Source organism: Geotrypetes seraphini, chromosome 8 (assembly GCF_902459505.1).
Source record: "Geotrypetes seraphini chromosome 8, aGeoSer1.1, whole genome shotgun sequence".
In the NCBI taxonomy this organism is placed as follows: domain Eukaryota; kingdom Metazoa; phylum Chordata; class Amphibia; order Gymnophiona; family Dermophiidae; genus Geotrypetes; species Geotrypetes seraphini.
The window spans coordinates 181,510,341-181,532,178 of NC_047091.1; the positions used below are offsets into that span (position 1 = coordinate 181,510,341).

At 45.6% G+C, this 21,838-nt stretch overlaps 1 protein-coding gene across 1 annotated transcript in view; it reads right to left on the bottom strand.

Moving 5' to 3' along the window:
• GAS2L1 (growth arrest specific 2 like 1) overlaps nucleotides 1–17,808 on the bottom strand; it is a 95,590-nt gene extending 77,782 nt beyond the window's left edge. The window contains exons 1-2 of the mRNA XM_033957142.1: nucleotides 17,460–17,808; nucleotides 5,131–5,811 (exon numbers count right to left, since the gene is read on the bottom strand). Coding sequence (XP_033813033.1) covers nucleotides 5,131–5,784 — 654 coding nt within the window. The 5' untranslated portion in view covers nucleotides 5,785–5,811; nucleotides 17,460–17,808. The remainder of the gene's footprint in view (nucleotides 1–5,130; nucleotides 5,812–17,459) is intronic.
• Between the last annotated feature and the right edge of the window lie 4,030 nt (nucleotides 17,809–21,838).

Genomic DNA, 21,838 nt, shown 5'->3' on the forward strand with positions numbered 1-21,838 from the left:
AGACCTGATAAAGAGAGCACAGCTGTTGAAAACATTCAAGAAACATTAAAATTAGTGCCCTAAGAGATTTCCCCATGCCGTTTGCTTACCGATTCTTTTTTTTTCCACAAAATTTTCCTACTAACTTCTGTATGCAGAATACCACCTATAAATGATGAAACAAACCTTGCCCCAGGACTAATCGCATACGCACTCCACTGATGACATGGGGACAAATTTGTCCCTGTCTTGTCCCCACGAGTTCCGTCACTGCAAGCTCTGTCCTCATCTGCACAAGCCTTGAACACTTTAAAATCATAAGTGCTCGAAGCTTGTGCAGATGAGAACAGAGCTTGCAGTGACGGAACTCATGGGGACAAGACAGGGACAAATTTGTCCCCTTGTCAATCTCTATGTACCATTTACCATGGTCTTCTCCTGTTCATCATTCACCCCATGTCTAATCCAGTTCGTCACCTTAGGATTTACTCTCAAGCTGCTCTGCTCCCCTATGATGCAGTGTCAAAAGCTTAACCAAAATCAAATCTAGAGCTCTCCTTGAAATATAAATCTCTGATCTTCCAGTAAAAGATCAGATTTGCTACTGTGACCCTGCAACCTCCAAGAATCAAGAAGTTCCAATTTTTCTTCCCGTAGGAAATCGTAGCATCTGAAAGGGCTGAAGTAACGCAAATTTGAAACGTATTCAGTAGCCCCCCCATTTGACAAAGCAGGCACCAACAAATCCATCCATTTCAGAGACCAGAATGGCTAACCCAGAGGTAGGCAATTCCGATCCTCAAGAGCCGGAACCAGGTCAGGTTTTCAGGATATCCACAGTAAATATGCATGAGATAGATTTGCATCTCAAGGAGGCAGTGCATGCAAATCCATCTCATACATATTCATCGTGGATATCCCAAACACCTGGCCCGGCTCCGGCTCTCGAGGACCGGAATTGCCTACCCCTGGGCTAACCCATAGTTAATAACCATCTTTACAATGAGGGATGACATCTGAATGTAAGTCGAGTGGATTATAAATTATTTTAAACAAATTTAGCATGCAACCAATTTCGTCACCTCATTACGAGTGTGATCACCAGTTCCAAGAGTTAATATAATCAGAACACAACCTTCTAAAAAATGAACCAGCTGAACCAGGCAGTAGGGAATGGGGGGGTTACCAGATTTTGGAACACTAAAATCCAGACATGTGGCCCCGCCCCCAAATATTTTCTCCTCAAGCTTGGAGATGTTTCTGGAGGGCCTCTGAGCATGCGTTGCAATGATGTCATCGCATCACGCTTGTGAATGCTCCAGACACAGCCCCGAACTTGAAATCCCGATCCGCTGCATTTTTTAAAATCCATCCGGACACCCAAATGGTCCTTTAAAAAGAGGACATGTCCGGGTAAATCCGGACTTCTGGTAGGTCGGACAGCCAAGTTGCCTCTGCCGGGTCGGACCAGGGGTCCATCGCGCCCAGCATTCCGCTCCCACGGCGGCCCATCAGTTCTATGACCTGTAAGTGATCCTTTGTCTAAAACCCTTGAATCCCCATTTTTCTTCTATCTCTACCTCTATCTATATCGCTCAATCCCCGTATCCTTCAGGAACTTGTCCAATCCCTCTTTGAATCCCCTTAATGTGCTCTGTCTTATCACATCCTCCGGAAGCGCATTCCAGGTGTCCACCACCCTCTGAGTGAAAAAGAACTTCCTAGCATTGGTTCTAAACCTGTCCCCTTTCAATTTCATCGAGTGCCCCCTTGTTCTTCTAGTTCCCAATAGGCTGAAGAATCTGTCCCTTTCCACCTTCTCTATGCCCTTCATGATCTTGTAAGTCTCTATCATGTCTCCTCTGAGTCATTTACACCAGTGGTCTCAAACTCAAACCCTTTGCAGGGCCACATTTTGGATTTGTAGTTACTTGGAGGGCCTCTGAAAAAATAGTTCATGTGTTATTAAAGAATTGACAATTTTGCATGAGGTAAAACTCTTTATAGTTTATAAATCTTTCCTTTTGGCTAAGTCGTAATAATAATATTGTCATTTATAGCTAAAGAGCCATGTGATCAAGAAACTGTTTTGTTTTACTTTTGTGATTATGATAGACATACTGAGGGCCTCAAAATAGTACCTGGTGGGCCGTATGTGGCCCCTGGGCCGCGTGTTTGAGACCACTGATTTACACCCAAGTCACGTATTCTATGTACAGTATGTCACTGTTTCTGTTTCAGGTACCAACACTTCAAAATGATTTTTTTGGGGGGAGGCAATGGCAAACACAACATACATTATCCCTCCATGGACACCAATGAATGAGCTTGCTCAAAATTGAGGGTGGTATTCACAGAACTGGCTCCGATGGTTCTGGGAGACAGGAATTAAATGCTACCAAAAAAGCGTGCAGGTAAGTTGTACAGAAACCAGAAGAGCAAGAATACATGATCGAAACCGAGCATTTTACTGACTGCAGCTGGCGTTATACCTGGAAACTCAATATTGGGGCACGTCTGGGCTCCAGGATTGAATTTCCGGGTATACAGAGCCAAGGAAAATATAGCCAGTCTTGTACAAACATTTGGCACTTGACCGGCTAACGGCACAAAACGCAGTCTTATCTATGCATTATCTTAGTCGGTTAAGTGCTGAATATCGTCACTTACGCTGGATTTTACTAAATGGAAGTTGAGGTTTTTACCACGGGCCAGCAATGCAAATGCTCCGACGCTCATAGAATTCCTATGAGCGTCGGAGAATTTACCTCGCCGGCCTGTGGTAGAAACCTCCGTCGCCCTTTAGTAAAAGGAGCCCTTAATTGGTTAAGGGTGCCCAGAATACCCCCCAAATAGCTGGTTTGAGCTTGGGCACCAAATGGCCATTTTCAGCCACACTATCCAGTTAACGCTGGGTTTTTACTAAACACAGAAATATGATGGCAGATAAAGACCAAATAGACCATCCACAGCATCCACTATCTCCTCCTCTCCCTGTTGGCTAAGACTCTTAACATTTGCATCTCCTCTTCCTATTGGTTAAGGCTCTTTACACCTGCATTGTGATGTCATCGAGCTTTATGGTTATAGAAACATGATGGCAGATAAAGGCCAAATGACCCATCCGCAGCATCCACTATCTCCTCCTCTCCCTATTGGCTAAGGCTCTTAACATTTGCATCTCCACTTCCTATTGGTTAAGGCTCTTTACACCTGCATTGTGATGTCATAGAGCTTTATGGTTATAGAAACATGATGGCAGATAAAGACCAAATGGCCCATCCGCAGCATCCACTATCTCCTCCTCTCCCTATTGGCTAAGGCTCTTAACATTTGCATCTCCACTTCCTATTGGTTAAGGCTCTTTACACCTGCATTGTGATGTCATAGAGCTTTATGGTTATAGAAACACAGAAACATGGTGGCAGATAAAGGCCAAATGGCCCATCCACAGCATCCACTATCTCCTCCTCTCCCTATTGGCTAAGGCTCTTAACATTTGCATCTCCTCTTCCTATTGGTTAAGGCTCTTTACACCTGCATTGTGATGTCATAGAGCTTTATGGTTATAGAAACATGATGGCAGATAAAGACCAAATGGCCCATCCGCAGCATCCACTATCTCCTCCTCTCCCTATTGGCTAAGGCTCTTAACATTTGCATCTCCACTTCCTATTGGTTAAGGCTCTTTACACCTGCATTGTAATGTCATAGAGCTTTATGGTTATAGAAACATGATGGCAGATAAAGGCCAAATGGCCCATCCGCAGCATCCACTATCTCCTCCTCTCCCTATTGGCTAAGGCTCTTAACATTTCCATCTCCACTTCCTATTGGTTAAGGCTCTTTACACCTGCATTGTGATGTCATAGAGCTTTATGGTTATAGAAACACAGAAACATGGTGGCAGATAAAGGCCAAATGGCCCATCCACAGCATCCACTATCTCCTCCTCTCCCTATTGGCTAAGGCTCTTAACATTTGCATCTCCACTTCCTATTGGTTAAGGCTCTTTACACCTGCATTGTGATGTCATAGAGCTTTATGGTTATAGAAACACAGAAACATGGTGGCAGATAAAGGCCAAATAGCCCATCCACAGCATCCACTATCTCCTCCTCTCCCTATTGGCTAAGGCTCTTAACATTTGCATCTCCAATTCCTATTGGTTAAGGCTCTTTACACCTGCATTGTGATGTCATAGAGCTTTATGGTTATAGAAACATTGTAACATGATGGCAGATAAAGGTCAAATGGCCCATCCAATCTGCCCATCCGCAGTAACCATAATCTCTTCCTCTCTCTAAGAGATCCCATATACCTATCCCAGGCACTGGTCTTTGACCCGGGGGCCACCGCGGGAGTGGACTGCTGGGCACGATGGAGCACTGGTCTGACCCAGCAGCGACAATTCTTGTGTTCTTATGAAATCAGACACAGTCTGTCTCCACCACCTCTTCCGGGAGACTGTTCCACGCATCTACCACCCTTTCTGTAAAAAATTATTTCCTTAATTACTCCTGAGCCTATCACCTCTCAACTTCATCCTATGCCCTCATTCCAGAGCTTCCTTTCAAATGAAGGAGACTTGACTCATGCGCATTTAGATTACGTAGGTATTTAAACGTCTCTATCATATCTCCCCTCTCTCGCCTTTCCTCCAAAGTATACATAATGAGATCTTTAAGTCTGTCCCCATATGCCTTACGACGAAGACCATGCACCATTTCTACCGTGGGCCAATGAGATAAATACTCCAATGCTCATAGAATTCCTTTGAGTGTCGGAGCATTTACTTCACCAGGCCGCAGTAGAAACATCTACCGCCGTTTAGCAAAAGGAGCTCTAGGTGCCATGAAAATGCCCATAAGCCCTGGACAAGCAATTAGAACAGCCAGGAGAAAATCATGATGAATGTTGGGCCCAATATTTCCCCTGTGGTTCCATACTTTTTCTGCATAAAGTCAGCCCATCGCGGTGTGATAATAGGCTTCACACAAATTCAAGGCCACTGTTGGTGAACGGCGTGCTATGGCGGTGCATATTGACATGACCCCTGTAAGTCCCTTTTCCCTAACTGTGGCCCCATGTGTGTGTTTTGCTATTTACTGGGGACTACAAAGAATTACCAGTTTAAAAGCAGTATCCTACCAGTTCATCCAGGTTCTTGAGGTCGCACAGGGTGATTCTCCGGTCCCTGCCCGAGTAGACAGGAGGCGGACGGTAGAGGTCCTGCCCCTGCTGAGATGGACCCTCCAGGCCCCCATAACTCAGCTGGTCTCTCATCTCCTCCTCGATTTCCTCCTCCATTTGGATCAACATCGGCGCCAACATTCCAAACTTGGAACCCCTCCTGGCCACCTCTAGGAGGCAGAGGACAAAGTTCTTCTCATTCTTCCTCAGGACCAGGTCATTGGTTTCAAACATTAGCACGTCCTGGATCCCCAGGTCTTGCCGGCACCATTGGATAAAGTTGGAGACGTTGTCTCTGGCTACAAAGGAGCCGGGCACCACATTTTTGAACTGGAAAGTCACCTCGTTGCAGGGCAGCCTCATGCGCCTAGCCGCTTCCGGATGCTTCTGCTGGAATTCCGTGGCAATACGGTTGACATTGTTGGCGTGCTGGCACAGGGCAAAACCAGTCTCCAGCACCTCCATGAAGTTCTCCACCTGCGCATCCAGGTCGTAGAGAGTGTTGAGCCACTCCGCCAGGTCTTCCTTCATGGCCTCCAGGTATTCTTCACTGGAGCGGAATGGCCGGATGCTCTTGGAGGCTGCAGATTGAATGTTGCTCTGGTCGGCCATCTTACCACAGCCCTCGTAAGTCTGTTGCTTTTAGGGCAAAGAAAAAGGAAAGGCATTTTAAAATCAGCAGCTCCAAACTCCTTTCACTTCCTTGCAAGTTACACTGAAAATGATTATTTAATCCAGTGTCCGGCAAACTTTGTCAAGCCGTGGCAGCCACTACTAAATGTAGTGGCTGCGGCTCGAGGCAACCGGAAGTGCATGGACATCGAAGTGATGACATCACATGCATGCGTGATATTATCGCATCGACATCTGTGCATGGACAAAGGCCCTCCAGACGGGCCCTGAGCCAGCAATGGGGGGTGCCAGCAGGGAAGACATGCAGAGAGGAGAGACGCCGATACTGGCTGATTGCCTACAGCAGGGGTGTCAAATGTCGGTCCTCGAGGGCCGCAATCCAGTCGGGTTTTCAGGATAGCCCTAATGAATATGCATGGAGCAGATTTGCATGCCTGTCACTTCCATTATATGCAAATCTCTCTTACGCGTATTCATTAGGGCTAGCCTGAAAACCCGATTGGCCTGGTGTTCCTCCAGTACAGGGTTGGGGACCACTGTGAGAATAGATCTCATGCATATTCATTGGGGAAATCCTGAAAACCCGACTGGATTGCGGCCCTCGATGACCGACATTTCACACCCCTGGACTATAGGATGTGCCTCTCGCCGTGTCCTGTAGGCAGTCAGCGTCAGCGCCTCTCCTCCTCCCCAGCGTCTCACGGCACACCTGAAATCTCAGGAGGCGCACAGTTTGCGATGCACTGATCTAGTCACCCACAGCCCTTCAAGTTAACACTGATGAACCAACAGTTATCTGCGTTATTTCGGTGGCAATATAAGTTTCCTTAGCAGGATTTTCTACCACATTGAACAAATCGGAGGCCCGGCGGGATTAAGGCTACACCATTTGAACAGTTATTTATAAATTATGGTCTTGCTGGACAGAAGGTAGACTCTCTTTAGGAAGTTCATGTCAGCTTCATCCAGTCCAGTGGTTCCCAAACCCTGTCCTGGGGGACCCCCCCAGCCAGTCGGGTTTTCAAGATATCCCTAATGAATACGCATGAGAGAGATTTGCATATAATGGAAGCGACAGGTATGCAAATCTCTCTCATGCATATTCATTAGGGATATCTTGAAAACCCGACTGGCTGGGGGTCCCCCAGGACAGGGTTTGGGAACCACTGATCCAGTCTGTCCAATTCCTGACTCCTACAACATAGACCAGGGGTGTCCAATGTCAGTCCTCGAGGGCCGCAATCCAGTCGGGTTTTCAGGATTTCCCCAATGAATATGCATTGAAAGCAGTGCATGCACATAGATCTCATGCATATTCATTGGGGAAATCCTGAAAACCCGACTGGATTGCGGCCCTCGAGGACCGACATTGGACACCCCTGACATAGACCCTTTGGTCTTCACTCCCAATCCTCAAGGACTGCCAATAGCCACGTTTTCAGGACACCCTGAATGAATACAAATGAAGGACATCTGCATACCTATCATCTCCACTGCATGTAAATTTCCATCATGCATATGTAAAACTTGCCTCTCCGTATATCTAACGTTACTGCACACCTGTAAATTCATCATTTGTTGGTCTATGCATTATGTACGTCAACCTTGTTGCCCGTTCTGAGCTCGTTGGGGAAGGATGGGATATAAAACTAACCAAATAAATATTAGGAGTATCCTGAAAACCTGACCTTGGCAGTCTTAGATACAGGATTAAGTTTAAGGTATCTTGTTCTAGTCCAGGGATAGGCAATTCCGGTCCTCGAGAGCCGGAGCCAGGTCAGGTTTTCAGGATATCCACAATAAATATGCATGAGATAGATTTGCATCTCAAGGAGGCCGTGCATGCAAATCCATTTCGTACATATTCATTGTGGAGATCCTGAAAACCTGACCTGGCTCCGGCTCTCGAGGACCGGAATTGCCTACCCCTGTTCTAGTACATAAGGCTTTACAATTAACGTCTCTTTTATGTGTTCCAGCTCATTTTATTACTACATGGAGTAACTAACTATAGCTTTAAACTTCGGTTTCCAACTGTTTTGAGAGTAATTAGGAAGAGTCGACTGGTTCGATCATTTCCTTATCAGGCTGTTCAGACGTGGAGCAGTCTTCCATTACAAACAAGAAGCGTAGATTCATATATTATTTTTCGTAAAGTTTTAAAGACCTACTTTTGTGATAAATGTTACTCTTTATATTTGAACTTTTTAACCCTTTTGGAACACGATGACACCGGCGGCTCGTAGATGCTTGCTGAACTGTTGATTATAGGTCTTACATGTATACTTCTTCTTTTCTCTTTTCTTTTGGGTCCATTTCTCCACGGTGGCTTGAAGGAGGACTGGGGTGGGGGGAGGGCAGGGGGGGGAGGGCGGTTTGCTAATTGTTGAAATTTTGAGTTGGTTTTGCTATATTGCTAATGTTTTCTGTTTGCTGCTCTTGTTGGGCTCAATAAACATATTTGACAATATTTGAACTTTCTGTGTAATAATTTTTAAGTATATGTGTTCACCTTAATGTAGGGTTTTTCTTGTTTTAATCCGCTCTGAATCTGAATGGAAAAAAAGTGGAAGATAAGGTTACTGATTTGATTTGAGGACCGAGAGCGGAGACCAAGACCAAAGACAATACGAGGAAGGAAGGCGATGCCGGTGATTTACTAAGAAGCCATTATCGCTGCCCTCTGCTTTTCCTTCATTCTGAAAGCATCTGTTCCCCATCGATTTGCCTCTCCTTATAGTCTGCAGATCCGTGATTTGCCCTGTGAAGTAATTACTTATTTCTACATCTCTGGCATTTGTCAGATGTTAGGAGCCATCATCTAGAGCAGGGGTGTCCAACCTCGGCCCCCACCAGGTTGGGCTTTCAGGATTTCCCAAATGAATATGCATGAGATGTGTGTGCATACAATGGAAGCGGTGCATGCAAATAGATCTCGTGCAAATTAATCGGGGAAATCCTGAAAACCCAACTGGATTGTGTCCCTCCAGGACCTAATCTAGAGCTTCTTTCAGTAGTTAAACCCCTAGATTCTATATAAGGTGATGAAATTTGGGAGCTGAAATCTGCATGCGGATGGAAGATTCTAGTGCAAATTAATTAGCTAGCATCAATGTATTGCTAGTTCATGGTTTGTGAACAACCAGTTATTGCAATTAATTGGCATTAATTAGATTTTGCTCATGCTAGTGTGTAACTCAAAAGGGGCGTAGACAAGGGCATTCTAAAACCAAAGGTTACCAGATGTCCTGGAAAACCTGGACATGTCCTCTTTTTAGAGGACTGGATGGGCTTTCCAAAACTCAGCAATTTGTCCGGGTTTTGGAAAGCCCTGAGCTCCGAGCTACATCTGGAGGGCTTCCGAGCATGCGTAGATGTTGCATGCATCTACACATGCTCTGAGGCCCTCCAGTCACGGCCTAGAGATTGAGGAAGAAGCGATAAGGCTTTGTGGGGATGAGTTTGGGGCAGAACGGGACAGGACTGGAGGCAGAACAGTGCAGGGCTGGAGGCAGAATGGGGCGGGACCTTATGACCGGGTTTTTACGTTGCTAAATATGGTAACCCTAAGAAAAACCACTATTCCCATGCCCAAATGCCAAGAGTTGGGTGCCAGCATTTACACCAGGTTTCAACTGGCACAAATAGCAGCACCCAAATTTGAGTGCGATAATGGGCTGCAAGCGCTCAACTCGGGTCGCTCTTTATAGAATGCCACGTGCTGATTTTTTCGGTGCTCAAATATGGGCACCATTTACTGAAACTGAGCCAAAATGCTCACCTCCTGTACATTAAAAGGGCTGGTCTGAGGTTTCTAAGCCAATGACAACTAGCAATGCTGTTCAGAGAATCCGGGCCTAAGTTTATAACATATCTGCATGAGGAGCTAAGTGTGAGGAAGGAGAAACAAGCAGTAAAAATGAAAGTGAAACCTTTTGAGCAGAATACTCCACAAGTCTTGGGATCTTGTCTGCCACTAGACCTACAACAACTCCCCACCTACTATAGTTTCAGGAAAATACTAAAAGACACATCTTTTCTCTCTGTAACCCATTCAAGCCTACCTATCTAAAATCCGAAAACTTTGTTGTAATGTCAACCTTATGCCCTGTAACTAAATTGATTCCTAGCAGAAAATTGCAGGATATAAGAAACTATATGGTATGGTATGGTATTTAATCCTGGATATTTAATGTCAGGCCACATCAGGACACCAGCATTGACTAGTGATCCAGAAGTTATACAGGTGTCATCTGATATTCAGTGCCTGCTTAGTAATACAGACTAGAGAATGACACGGGGACAAAATTTTCCCCGTCCCTGCGGGAACTAATTTTCCCATCCCCGTGAGTTCTTTTCCCGTCACTGCCCCGGCTCCATTCCTGCAAGTTCCATCCTCACCTGCACAAGCCTCACTTTAAAATCATAAGTGTTCGAGGCTTGTGTGGTTAAGGCAGAGCTTGCAGGAATGGGACCGGGACAGCAACAAAACTCACGGGGACGGGAGAGGGAAATCGAGTTCCTGCGGGGACGGAGACACATTTGTCCCCGTATCATTTTCTAATACAGATGCTAGCACCAAAACCTACATAACTGCCAGCTTGTCTGGACCACCCTAGCACTGCCCAGACAGTGCAACCAGGAGTCTCTGCTGCCTGTTGAAACCACACTACATTATCAGTCCCTATAATAGGTGGAGGAGTGGCCTAGTACTTATAGCTAATGTCTCAGCACCCTGAGGTTGTGGGTTTGATCCCAGTACTAGTCCTTTTGATCCTTAGCAAGTCACTTACTTAGATTGTAAGCCCACCAGGACAGGTAGGGAAAATGCTTACCTGATTAGATTGTGAACTACTCAGATGGTTGTGTCAATGGGTGATAATAAACTTGCTGAAATATCTGAAGATTATATCCCTCTCTTCTGATAGGATATCTTTAGTTCCTTCAGTATCATGGGGGGGGGGGGAGAAGGGGTGCAGTGGCTTAGTGAGGGTAGGAGGTGCCCTGCCGTGTCAGCTTCTCTGCTCCTTCCATGCCCCCCACGCCTACTCACTTGCTCCCTTCCCCCCATACCTCTTTAAATTTTGCCAGCATGAGAAGTTTCTCCAGCCTGTTGCTCGTGCCGGCATTGGCTTTCCTTCCGACATCACTTCCTGGCCTTGCGACCAGGAAGTGATTTAAGAGGCGCGCCAGGCCCGCTTGAGCAGCAGGTTAGAGAAGTTGCTATTGCTGGCAAAGATTTAATGAGGTACAGGAGGAGGGAGGGTGCGAGCATGGGGGGAGGGCAGAAAGGTGCCGGTGCCCCCACCAAGACAGCACCCAGGACAGTCCACACCCCTTACTATGCCACAATCTTTTCTTGTGATGAGAAAGTTAAGATCCATCAGAAATAGTTCAAAACAGAGGCTTTCTGAATTTTAAAGCAACCCCTAATCCTATCTCGACTAGACTGACTACCTAGCGGAGTTGGCCGTCCTACTCCAGGGAGCCTCCAACAGATATTCCACCAGAAATCTTTTCCACCTAAAATTCCCAGCATGCAACAATATAAAGCCACTGATTTGGCTACTGAAGAGCGTCTCAGGCAGAGCTTTGACGCACTAGTACTTTTGGATTGTTTAGCTTTTCCACGTGCCTTCCACCCTAGGATGAGCAGGGAACCCCCTGAAGAAGACGTTCTCGTCGAAACACGGACCGTGTGGGGTCCAACGCTCCCAGCGGACTAGGTTCTTAAGGTTTTTATGTGGATTGCTATGTTTTTTAAAAAAAAATAAATAAAGACCATATCAGGAACATCATCTCTCCACAGTGTTTCTTTGGTTTCTCTACAATATAAAAGTCTACCAGGCAAATGACCTTTCTCCATCCACTATCAATTAGAAAAATGCTGGAACCAGCTACACTACGATCTTGTGACCACTATCTCAGGTTCAGAAAACTTTTAAAAGCATTTCTGCACCATGGCAGGGAGCCAACCCTAAATTAACTGAAATGATAAATGTAAAGCCCATTTCTAAACTGTCCAATGCAACTGCTGGGACTTATTTGTAACTATGACCTAATTGTTGGACTGATCTACCTGTACCAGCAACCCTATTAAATGTCCGTCTCAAACTGTCCATTGTAACTTGCCAGGTAACTGAACCAACCTCCTGTAATGTAATCCGACCTTGAACTGAATAGGTAAAGGTGGAATAGAAAACCTGATTAACAGAACTATGACGGTGATGAACTTCACCTCCAAACCAGACTACATAGAAACTGATTGCAATCTCTTAAAAGTCACTGTATTGTAATAAGCCCTAGTTAAGATCGACCCCCGAAGCCCCCACCCCCGAATGTCCCTGACACTCCCCAACTCCATCCCTGACACTAGTGCTGCTTGATTTGCCAAAAAAAAAATTGGACTCTGACAATTCAGTGACCCCCCCCACCCTGGTGAGACCTGACCCACCTCCGCTCCGAGGCTTCCTAAAGCAGCAGTGGCGGCAGCGCTCAAAACGGGCTGTTTTGTGGTTTCCCCCGCTGGGACTTTCCCTCTGCCACGTCACAGTGGGGTTCTGCTGCACAGGGGGAGAGGGAGGGATAGAAAGATGCTGCAGAGAGAAGACAGGGAAGACCACGAAGCAGCCTGTTAAGAGCGCTGCCACTGCTGTTTTTGGAGGCTTTGGAGCAGAGGTTTGTCAGTCTCATGGTGGGAGGGTTGGTAGGGTTCTGCTGCACAGGGGAATGGGAGGGAGGGATAGAAAGATGCTGCACATGGGGGGGGGGGAGGAAGGAAAGAGGACGAATTGGGGTGGAGGAAAGGAAGGGAGAGATGATTGTTGTATATGAAAAATATAAGACATCCTCCGAAAATAAACCCTAATGCATTTTTTGGACCCAAAATTAATATGACACTGTCTCTTATTTTCGGGGAAACACGGCAGATGCTGCACACTTCAGCCATCCACAGACGGCTTTCCTCTCTGTATCAACGTCTCAATCCAGAGCATATACACCGTGGCATAGTGAGAGTAAGTGGTACCAGGGTGGGGGCGCTCCTCCCCTGCACTTTTCCCCACTCCATTTTCCCTTCCCCCATACCTTTTTCATTTTCCAGGCAAGAGCAACAGCACAAACTTGCTGCCCGCACCGTGTTGGCTATCCCTCCGATGTCAGTTCCTAGGTGTGAGGCCTGGAAGTGACACCAGAGAGAGGGGACTCCGACGCGGGCAGCAAATTTGTAATGTTGCTCGTGCAGGAAAAATTAAAAAGAATTACGAGGGAAGGGAAGGGGGTGTGTGGTAGGGAGAGTCAGGAAGGGGGGGAGCGGGAAGGAGGATGGATGCCTGCTTCCGTTACAAAGACTGCGCCCATGGCGGACCCCCCCTGCATCCCCCTTAGGAAGCCAGTGCACATTCAGGAGAAGTTTCTGAATACAATGCTCCCCTGAGATTCGCGGGGGTTCCGTTCCAGGAACTCCCGCGAATCTCGAAAAACTGTGAATACGGTTTTTCATGGGGGAGCCTGAAGAGGGCAGCAGGAGAGCCGCGAGTGCAGGAAATCACTCGCGGTTCGCTCCGACTGCCTCTTCCTGCACGAAGTCGGGCCTTATCCAATCAGGAGCTGTGTGTCAAAGCAGCTCCTGATTGGATAAGGCCCGATTTTGTGCAGGAAGAGGCGGTCAGAACAAACTGTGAGTGATTTCCTGCACTCGCGGCGCTCCGGCTGCTCTCTCCTGCCTTTCCCGCTGCCCTCTCCTTGTCGGCGGATCGCGGTCCGAAAATACCGCAAATGACTTGAACCGTGAACCGCCGACCGCAAACAACTGGGGGAACACTGTACAGCACTCCCCGATATTCACGGGAGTTCCGTTCCAGGAACCCCCGCAAATTTAAAAAAACCCCCGCCAATACGGTTTTTCGCTTGTCAAAAACGGCAGGACAGGACTGCTGGAGCGCCGGCAAGTGAAGAAAATTGCTTGCGTCTGCTCCAACCGCCTCTTCCTGTTACTAAAGTACGGCTACACCAATCAGGAGCTGCTTTGACACGCAGCTCCTGATTGGTGTAGCCCGACTTTAATACAGGAAGAGGCGGTCGGAGAATACTGTGAATTAGTGAGTCGGCGAACCGCGAATTCGCGGGGGAACACTGTACATCAAACTTTAATTTTGTCTCCAGAAGGGCATCCAAAGGAAGAGTCAGTCTGTGTTTTTGCCTAATGGGGAAACCGGTTGTTCAGTACCCTGACTGAATAAAGGAAAAGACTGACCTTGGGGCTGCTCCTGAAAAGGTGAGCGCTATAAGCCCCGTCAAGCACACCCAAAAGCTCTTTATGAATCCAAATGTGAAAAATAGTCCCCTGTCTGTTTCTGGAGATCTTGGCTTTTTCTCGTTTCCTGTCCCCTCCCTAATTCCCCAGGGCAAATTGGCAACGATGCTCATTGCTAGTGGTGTGCAGGCCAAAATTTTTCATTTGGTTTATTTTCCAGTATCCCTTATGAGACGGTTCTTTTTCCCCTCCCCCCCTTTCCCTTTGTTTGGGACAGTGTTGTAAAGAGATGCACTACTTGTGAAGAGAATGTACTCTTTTCCGAAAGGTGCAGTGTTCATAACACATGAAAAATGATGGGGGGGGGGGGGGGGGAACAAACCCCCTTAGGGCTACCATATGGATCCAGACATCTGGGTTTTACTTCTACTGAAAGCAATGGAAGTAAGGAGGCCAGATAAAGACATCTAGGCTTTATTTTTATTGAAAGTAAGGTCTCAATCTGTTCTCCTTTTTCTGGATCAGTTTTCTACTTAATTTCACAGACTTGACTTTTTATATTCATTTATGTTTTATCCTTATCTTAGATATATATCTAAAATATATATCTAAAATAATTACGGTGATGTGCTCAGTCTGAGCACATCACCGTAATTATTTTAGATATATATTTTAGATATATATCTAAGATAAGGATAAAACATAAATGAATATAAAAAGTCAAGTCTGTGAAATTAAGTAGAAAACTGATTGACAATTGTTCACAGAAGAGTATCGTATATCTTCCTATTATTGTTCTCCTTTTTCTGGAGCCATATGGTAGCTCTAAATCAGTGGTCTCCAACTCCAACCCTTTGCGGGGCCACATTTTGGACTTGTAGGTACTTGGAGGGCCTCAGAAAAAATAGTTAATGTCTTATTAAAGAAATGACAATTTTGCAGGAGGTAAAACTCTTTATAGTTTATAAATATTTCGTTTTGGCTAAGTCTTAATCATAATATTGTCATTTATAGCTAAAGAGACATGTGATCAAAAAACTGTTTTGTTTTACTTTTGTGATTATGATAAACATACAGAGGGCCTCAAAATAGTCCCTGGCGGGCTGCGAGTTTGAGACCACTGCTATAGGCTAAGGCTCTTTACACCTGCATTGTGATGTCATAGAACTTTATGATTATAGAAACAGTAACATGATGGCAGATAAAGGCCAAATGGCCCATCCACAGCATCCACTGTCTCCTCTTCTCCCTATTGGCTAAGGCTCTTAACATTTGCATCTCCTCTTCCTATAGGCTAAGGCTCTTTACACCTGCATTGTGAGGTCATAGAGCTTTATGGTTATAGAAACATAGTAACATGATGGCAGATAAAGGCCAAATGGCCCATCCACAGCGTCCACTATCTCCTCCTCTCCCTATTGGCTAAGGCTCTTAACATTTACATCTCCTCTCCCTATAGGCTAAGGCTCTTTACACCTGCATTGTGATGTCATAGAACTTTATGATTATAGAAACAGTAACATGATGGCAGATAAAGGCCAAATGGCCCATCCACAGCATCCACTGTCTCCTCTTCTCCCTATTGGCTAAGGCTCTTAACATTTGCATCTCCTCTTCCTATAGGCTAAGGCTCTTTACACCTGCATTGTGAGGTCATAGAGCTTTATGGTTATAGAAACATAGTAACATGATGGCAGATAAAGGCCAAATGGCCCATCCACAGCGTCCACTATCTCCTCCTCTCCCTATTGGCTAAGGCTCTTAACATTTACATCTCCTCTCCCTATAGGCTAAGGCTCTTTACACCTGCATTGTGATGTCATAGAACTTTATGATTATAGAAACATAGTAACATGAGGGCAGATAAAGGCCAAATGGCCTATCCACAGCATCCTCCTCTCCCTATTGGCTAAGGCTCTTAACATTTGAATTTCCTCTTCCTATAGGCTAAGGCTCTTTACACCTGCATTGTGATGTCATAGAACTTTATGATTATAGAAACATAGTAACATGATGGCAGATAAAGGCCAAATGGCCCATCTGCAGCATCCACTATCCCCTCCTCTCCCTATTGACTAAGGCTCTTAACATTTGCATCTCCTCTTCCTATAGGCCAGTGGTCTCCAACTCAAACCCTTTGCAGGGCCACATTTTGGATTTGTAGGTACATGGAGGGATGAAAAAAAAAATAGTTAATGTCTTATTAAAGAAATGACAATTTTGCATGAGGTAAAACTCTCTATAGTTTATAAATCTTTCCTTTTGGCTAAGTCTTAATCATAATATTGTCATTTATAGCTAAAGAGACATGTGATCAAGAAACTCTTTTATTTTACTTTAGTGATTATGATAAACATACCGAGGGCCTCAAAATAGTCCCTGGCGGGCGCCAGTTTGAGGCCACTGCCCTAAATGGAGTAAAACCCCACAGTCACCCTTACTCGTTCCTAGTTGATGAAAGGCTGCAAGTCCCACAGTCTGTATGTTCAAAAAAGCCACTCGGACGTTAAGAAACCAGTGAACGATTCTGGTGTTTTGGAACTGAACTAGCAGTAAAGATAGGAAAAGCTTCATTACACCACTTCCACGTCATTTGGCCACGTTTTCTAAACGCCTTTTGTTTTTTTTAAGTGATCTGAACATGTGCTTTTCTTTCTCAGGGAAATGACTCCAACTGATGACAACAGGCCGGACCTGATGTCTTCCCTGGAGGAGCAGGGCGCAGCAGGAGCCTGGCAGCTGTCCTAAAGCTTGAATTGGCCTTACAGGACAAAGGAGACAAGGTCTCCCCGGTGTAAAAGGCGCCTGCAAGGTTCTCTTTCTGCCGCATCACGTCCCTGGCTCTCCTCCCAGCAAGATACCTATCATTTTGCCTTGCCTTCACCCTACAATTTAGTAAGCACTAGCAGCCAACTCGCTCCCATGCCAGCCTTCCTTAACTTAATCTGCAACTTCACTCTCCAAAATCTGGCATGACAGAAAAAGACTGGACCACACTTTCTGCAATGAAAAAATACCTTTCTTATTTCTTATCTTAATGTATATTTTCTGTAAACCGCTTAGAACCTAACGGATGTAGCGGTATATAAGAAATAAATTACATTACATTACACTCCGGATACCTCCCCCTCCCCCCCCCCGTGCCAAGTTAAATGAAACGGAGAGGGGGGGGGGGTTAGTTTAGGTATTTATGTACCACCTAAGCGATTTACAATTAGGCACTGAAACATTTTCCCTATCTGTTCTAGTACCTGGGGCGATGGGGGGGGGGGGGGGGTAAGTGACAAGGATCAGTGGGGGGATTGAGCTCTACCCACTCCTTTCAGTTCAGAGAGGAGCAACCTGGCTCTGAAAACGTTATCTAGGCCGGGCTTCAAAGTGGAACTACCAAGAAACTCACCCGATTTAATCATTTTCTCCTGCTCTTTGTCCCTTGAGGTCGGGGGAGGGCAGAACCTCAGCACTTCCAGGCGCTGTCCCGCTTCCTTCGGGCCGAAACTGTCCAGTCATCCCTGGCAGCGGTGCCTCCCCCGGGCTCTCAAGAGGGAGGGAGCCCCGGCCATTCCATCGCTCCCTGCCGAATCTCCTAAGCCTTCTGGCCGAGCAGGTCTTGCTCTGCCCCGGTCCAAGGCGAGTCCCTCAGCCTGGCAGGCCGGCTCAGTCAGCCACCCATCCTGTCGCAGCCTCGCCTTCTAGGCAGTGCAAGAGTCGAGCACCCCTCCCTCCCTCCTTCCCCGGCAGACAGCTCCACACGCCCAGCACTGGCAAGACCTCGGCTTCGTAGCTCCCAGTTCGAATGGAAACTCCCCAGTTCTCTAGACGGACACAGGGAAACCTTGCTGGGGTTCCCCCCCCCCTCTCTTTTCTTCTTCTTGGTACGGGAGTTTGGCAGGAGCCCAAGGAGGGCTGGAAATGGATTGCACCAGCAGTTTTAAAGGCATAACTCCGCTTTCTCAGCCTTTATAGCCTTCAATTCCTCCCCCCCCCCCCAAAAAAAAAAAAAAAAATCTTTGTATGCATCGACGACAAATGAACAGCACTATATCTATACATATATACCCACCAAATAGCAGGTACTAGGGACCTGGACTGGTCAACGTGAGAACTGGCTACTGAGCTTGATGGACCATTGGTCTGACCCACTATGGCTTTTCTTATGTGAACTAAGTATAGGACAATCAAGCCACTGTGACATCACTGATGAGGTTGGCTCTGAGGCATTATGACATCACAATCTCAGCTCTCATTGGGGTTCCGGAATCTTGCTCTTCTTTGAGATGCTGGAATGTTGCTACTCTTTGGGTTTTTGGCCAGGTACTAGTGACCTGAATTGGCCACCTTGAGAACAGGCTACTGGGCTTGATGGACCATTGGTCTGACCCAGTAAGGCTTTTCTTATGTTCTTATGTGAGCCAAGTATAGGGCAATCAAGCTACTGTGACATCACTGATGAGGTTGGCTCTGAGGCAGTGTGGAATGAGGCATTATGACATCACAATCTCAGCTCTGGAATGTTGCTCTCATTGGGGTTCCGGAATCTTGCTATTCTTTGGAGTTCTATATGGAATGTTGCTACTTCTTGGGTTTTGGCCAGGTACTAGTGACCTGGATTGGCCACCATGAGAATGGGCTAGTGGGCTTGATGGACCATTGGTCTGACCCAGTAAGGCTTTTCTTATGTTCATAGCATTAACTAGAAATTTGTATATGGTTTTTTTTTTTAATCTACTAGATTCCATGAAGGTAATGCACGCCTAATATCTGAAAATAATCCCGTTTTCTACGTTTATATCACGTCTGGCTGGGACGAGACCAGAGCCTGCTTTATGGGTGCAGCCGGTCCTCAGCACCCCTAATGTTGAGCAAGCTCCTTCTTTTGTGTCCCTAGGGGAGCAAGGCATTTGGGGACAGATGCATTGCTTTTCGACTTGACCGTGAATCTGGCTTTAGGCAGCGTTCAGCAAAGCTAAGTCGAATGAACACAAAGTCAGGTCTGATCGGGAAGGAGAGGAGTTAAACCAGCTTTGATACTGCGTCTTTAAGGCGCCAATGATCTCATCACCACGCCCTCCTGCCCCCTCCTTGCCGGGAGGCTCTGATGGTCTCATTAGTGGCTCATCGAGTTTGAATATTGTAATGTCTCAACAGCTGCCAAATACAGCGGGAGACAATCAGAGGCAGCGACTTTCACGGAAAGCTTTGCAAATGTTAACAGCCCGTTATCAAACATCTGCTGGACATAATTGGCGACTGCACTCTTGCAGCAGTTAAAGCCGGGACTAGTCCCGGGCTCCCGAGGGTTCATGCAGAACAATCAGCTCTGGAGGCCTTTAAAAACAAGACTCGGAAAATCCATTTGCTTTTGTTTTAAAGTTAAGTTACACCTAATGTGCTGTGGAGGAGTCCTTACTTGTTCAGGAATGTGGGGTCCGGCCAGGAGCTCGTTCCTCCCCTGCGCTCTGCAGAAGCCTTTACTGTGTGCTGACGTTCTATCAACCCACATTGTTAAGTTTTAGATCAGATGTGTTTATTTTAACAAAGTCACATACAAACGACATACAACAGTCAGAACACCTACAAAACTTGCTCAAAGATAAGATAGTCATCTGTGGGGTTTGTGCACGGAGACTAAAGAACTCAACAAGACAATTCAAAAACCATCTCTCCTGGAACGGATTATGCTCGTAAACCAAGGTACCACTGTACTGTATTGTTCAAGGACTTTTTATTTCTGGTGGTATGATTTGCTTGCTTCTTGCCCAGGAATGACCTGTCCCATGGCAGAGCTGGCTAAGACTGAAGGAGCCCCTTACCAAAAAATTAAGATGGGCCTTTAAAGCACCAAGAGATTTAAGATAGTGGACTGCAGACCATTGTCTGGGGGGGAAGGGAGGAGACAGCAATGATCAATTTAAACATAAGGTAAGGAAAGTAGGTTTAGAACAAAGGAGAGACAATGGTAACCTTATATGAGCATTGTAAGAGAGTTCATATGGATTTTGCTGAGACAAAACCTATCACCTCGATGCAGTTTTTCTTTACATTTCACGAAGCTGAACACTCAGCCTTTTTATGCAGGGCAGGATTAATTCCTCAAGGGCCCCTAGGCACCCAAGTACACTGGGGGCCCCTGCCCCACCCCACCATGCACCCAGGTGGAAACAGGAAGCTGCGTCAGAGGGAAGCTTTGGGCAAGCAGCATCGCTTGAACAATTACAGCTCCCGTTGCCTTTCTTACCCGCGTTGCTTGCTTGTCTTACTTTCCATGGATTTGGGGGGGGGGGGGGCTGCATTGCCAATCAATTCTGGAGGGGCCCATTGCCATTTGGGAAAAACAATGTTGATGCCCTCCTTCATCGGGTCCCCCTGACCATTTCTGGCCCTAGGCCTATTGGTTAATCCTGCCCTGTTTTTATGACTTCTTTATAATGTCACTGGGGTACTAATAGTTAAATATTAGTGGAAGTCAGAAAAATATTAGAGTTCAAATAAAAGAACTGTCTTCTCATTCAAATTGGTAACCAAACTTCAGGATTGCAACCGTCACGTTTGAAAGTCACTCAGAGGTATAGAGTTCTTCAAGAAGAGAGTTGCGCCCTCTAGTGATGAACCAAAGTATATTTTTCAGTCGTTGCAACTTTATTAGTTCTGGTTACGCTCCAAGTTTGATTACAAAAGTAAATAAATAAATAAATGTCTTTACAGTCTTTCAAACACTTGTATGAAAATACTTTGTTTTTTCTTATCTTTACAAATCTTTTCAAATGAAAATCTTTTCAACTCTCTTCTTGAAGAACTCTATACCTCTGAGTGACTTTCAAACGTGACGGTTGCAATCCTGAAGTTTGGTTACCAATTTGAATGAGAAGACTGTTTTTATGACTGGCAACCAAGTGAAAGGTCGCAGTTTCGAGTTGAGGAGCAATACCATCTTGATTGCAGATGATAGATTAATCTCCTGGCCACTGACTTCATTAGGGACACAATAATGTAGGCAAATCAATTGAATTACGCTCCCTGAAAAATGAAATCCACCTGCAACAAGGTTGCTTGAAAATAGTTTCTGACAACGCTGAGCTGACTCCAGTAGGAGTAAATAAAGTCCCATGCTTTGCTAATTTCAAACTTGTAATTCAGCCTTCTGTATGGCTATTAATCTGTGGCTAGTGTATTATTATTTTTTTTAATGTTCAATAATTTTTATTGAGTTTTAAAAATAAAATATACATAATAAAAATCCTACAAAGAATATCATCTCAACTCAGTTAATACATTGTAGATATATAAATGCAAAGAAATCAACAATCGATTATCATCTCAATATAAACACGATAAAGTACCTCCCAACACACCCTCCCCCTTTCCCATTTCCAAATATTACTGTATTTTATATAGGAGGTGTTTTTTTTTTTGGAAAGAGCTAAATCACTCTTGTTTATTTTCAAAGAAAAGCTCAGTAAAACACTAGCAATCAGCTTTGAAATGCTGCCACCTGCTGTGACTTCCGCAGAAAACCTGCCAGACTTCTCGGTGCAGCTGCAAATAGCACCACTCCACCCTACTGAGTACACAAACAGCAGTTCCCGGCTGTACTCCTCAACTAAGGATAGAGAACCTGCATTTCAACATTATTTGCAAACTGTAAATGTAATTTACTACTTTATTCTGGATTAAAGTAAATCTGCCCTATTTCATTCCTAGCATCGAATGTTGGAGTTCCTCTTGCCTCTAGCTCCTCCATGCCTATCCTAAGCTTTCTTGAATCTCATTATAGTTTTT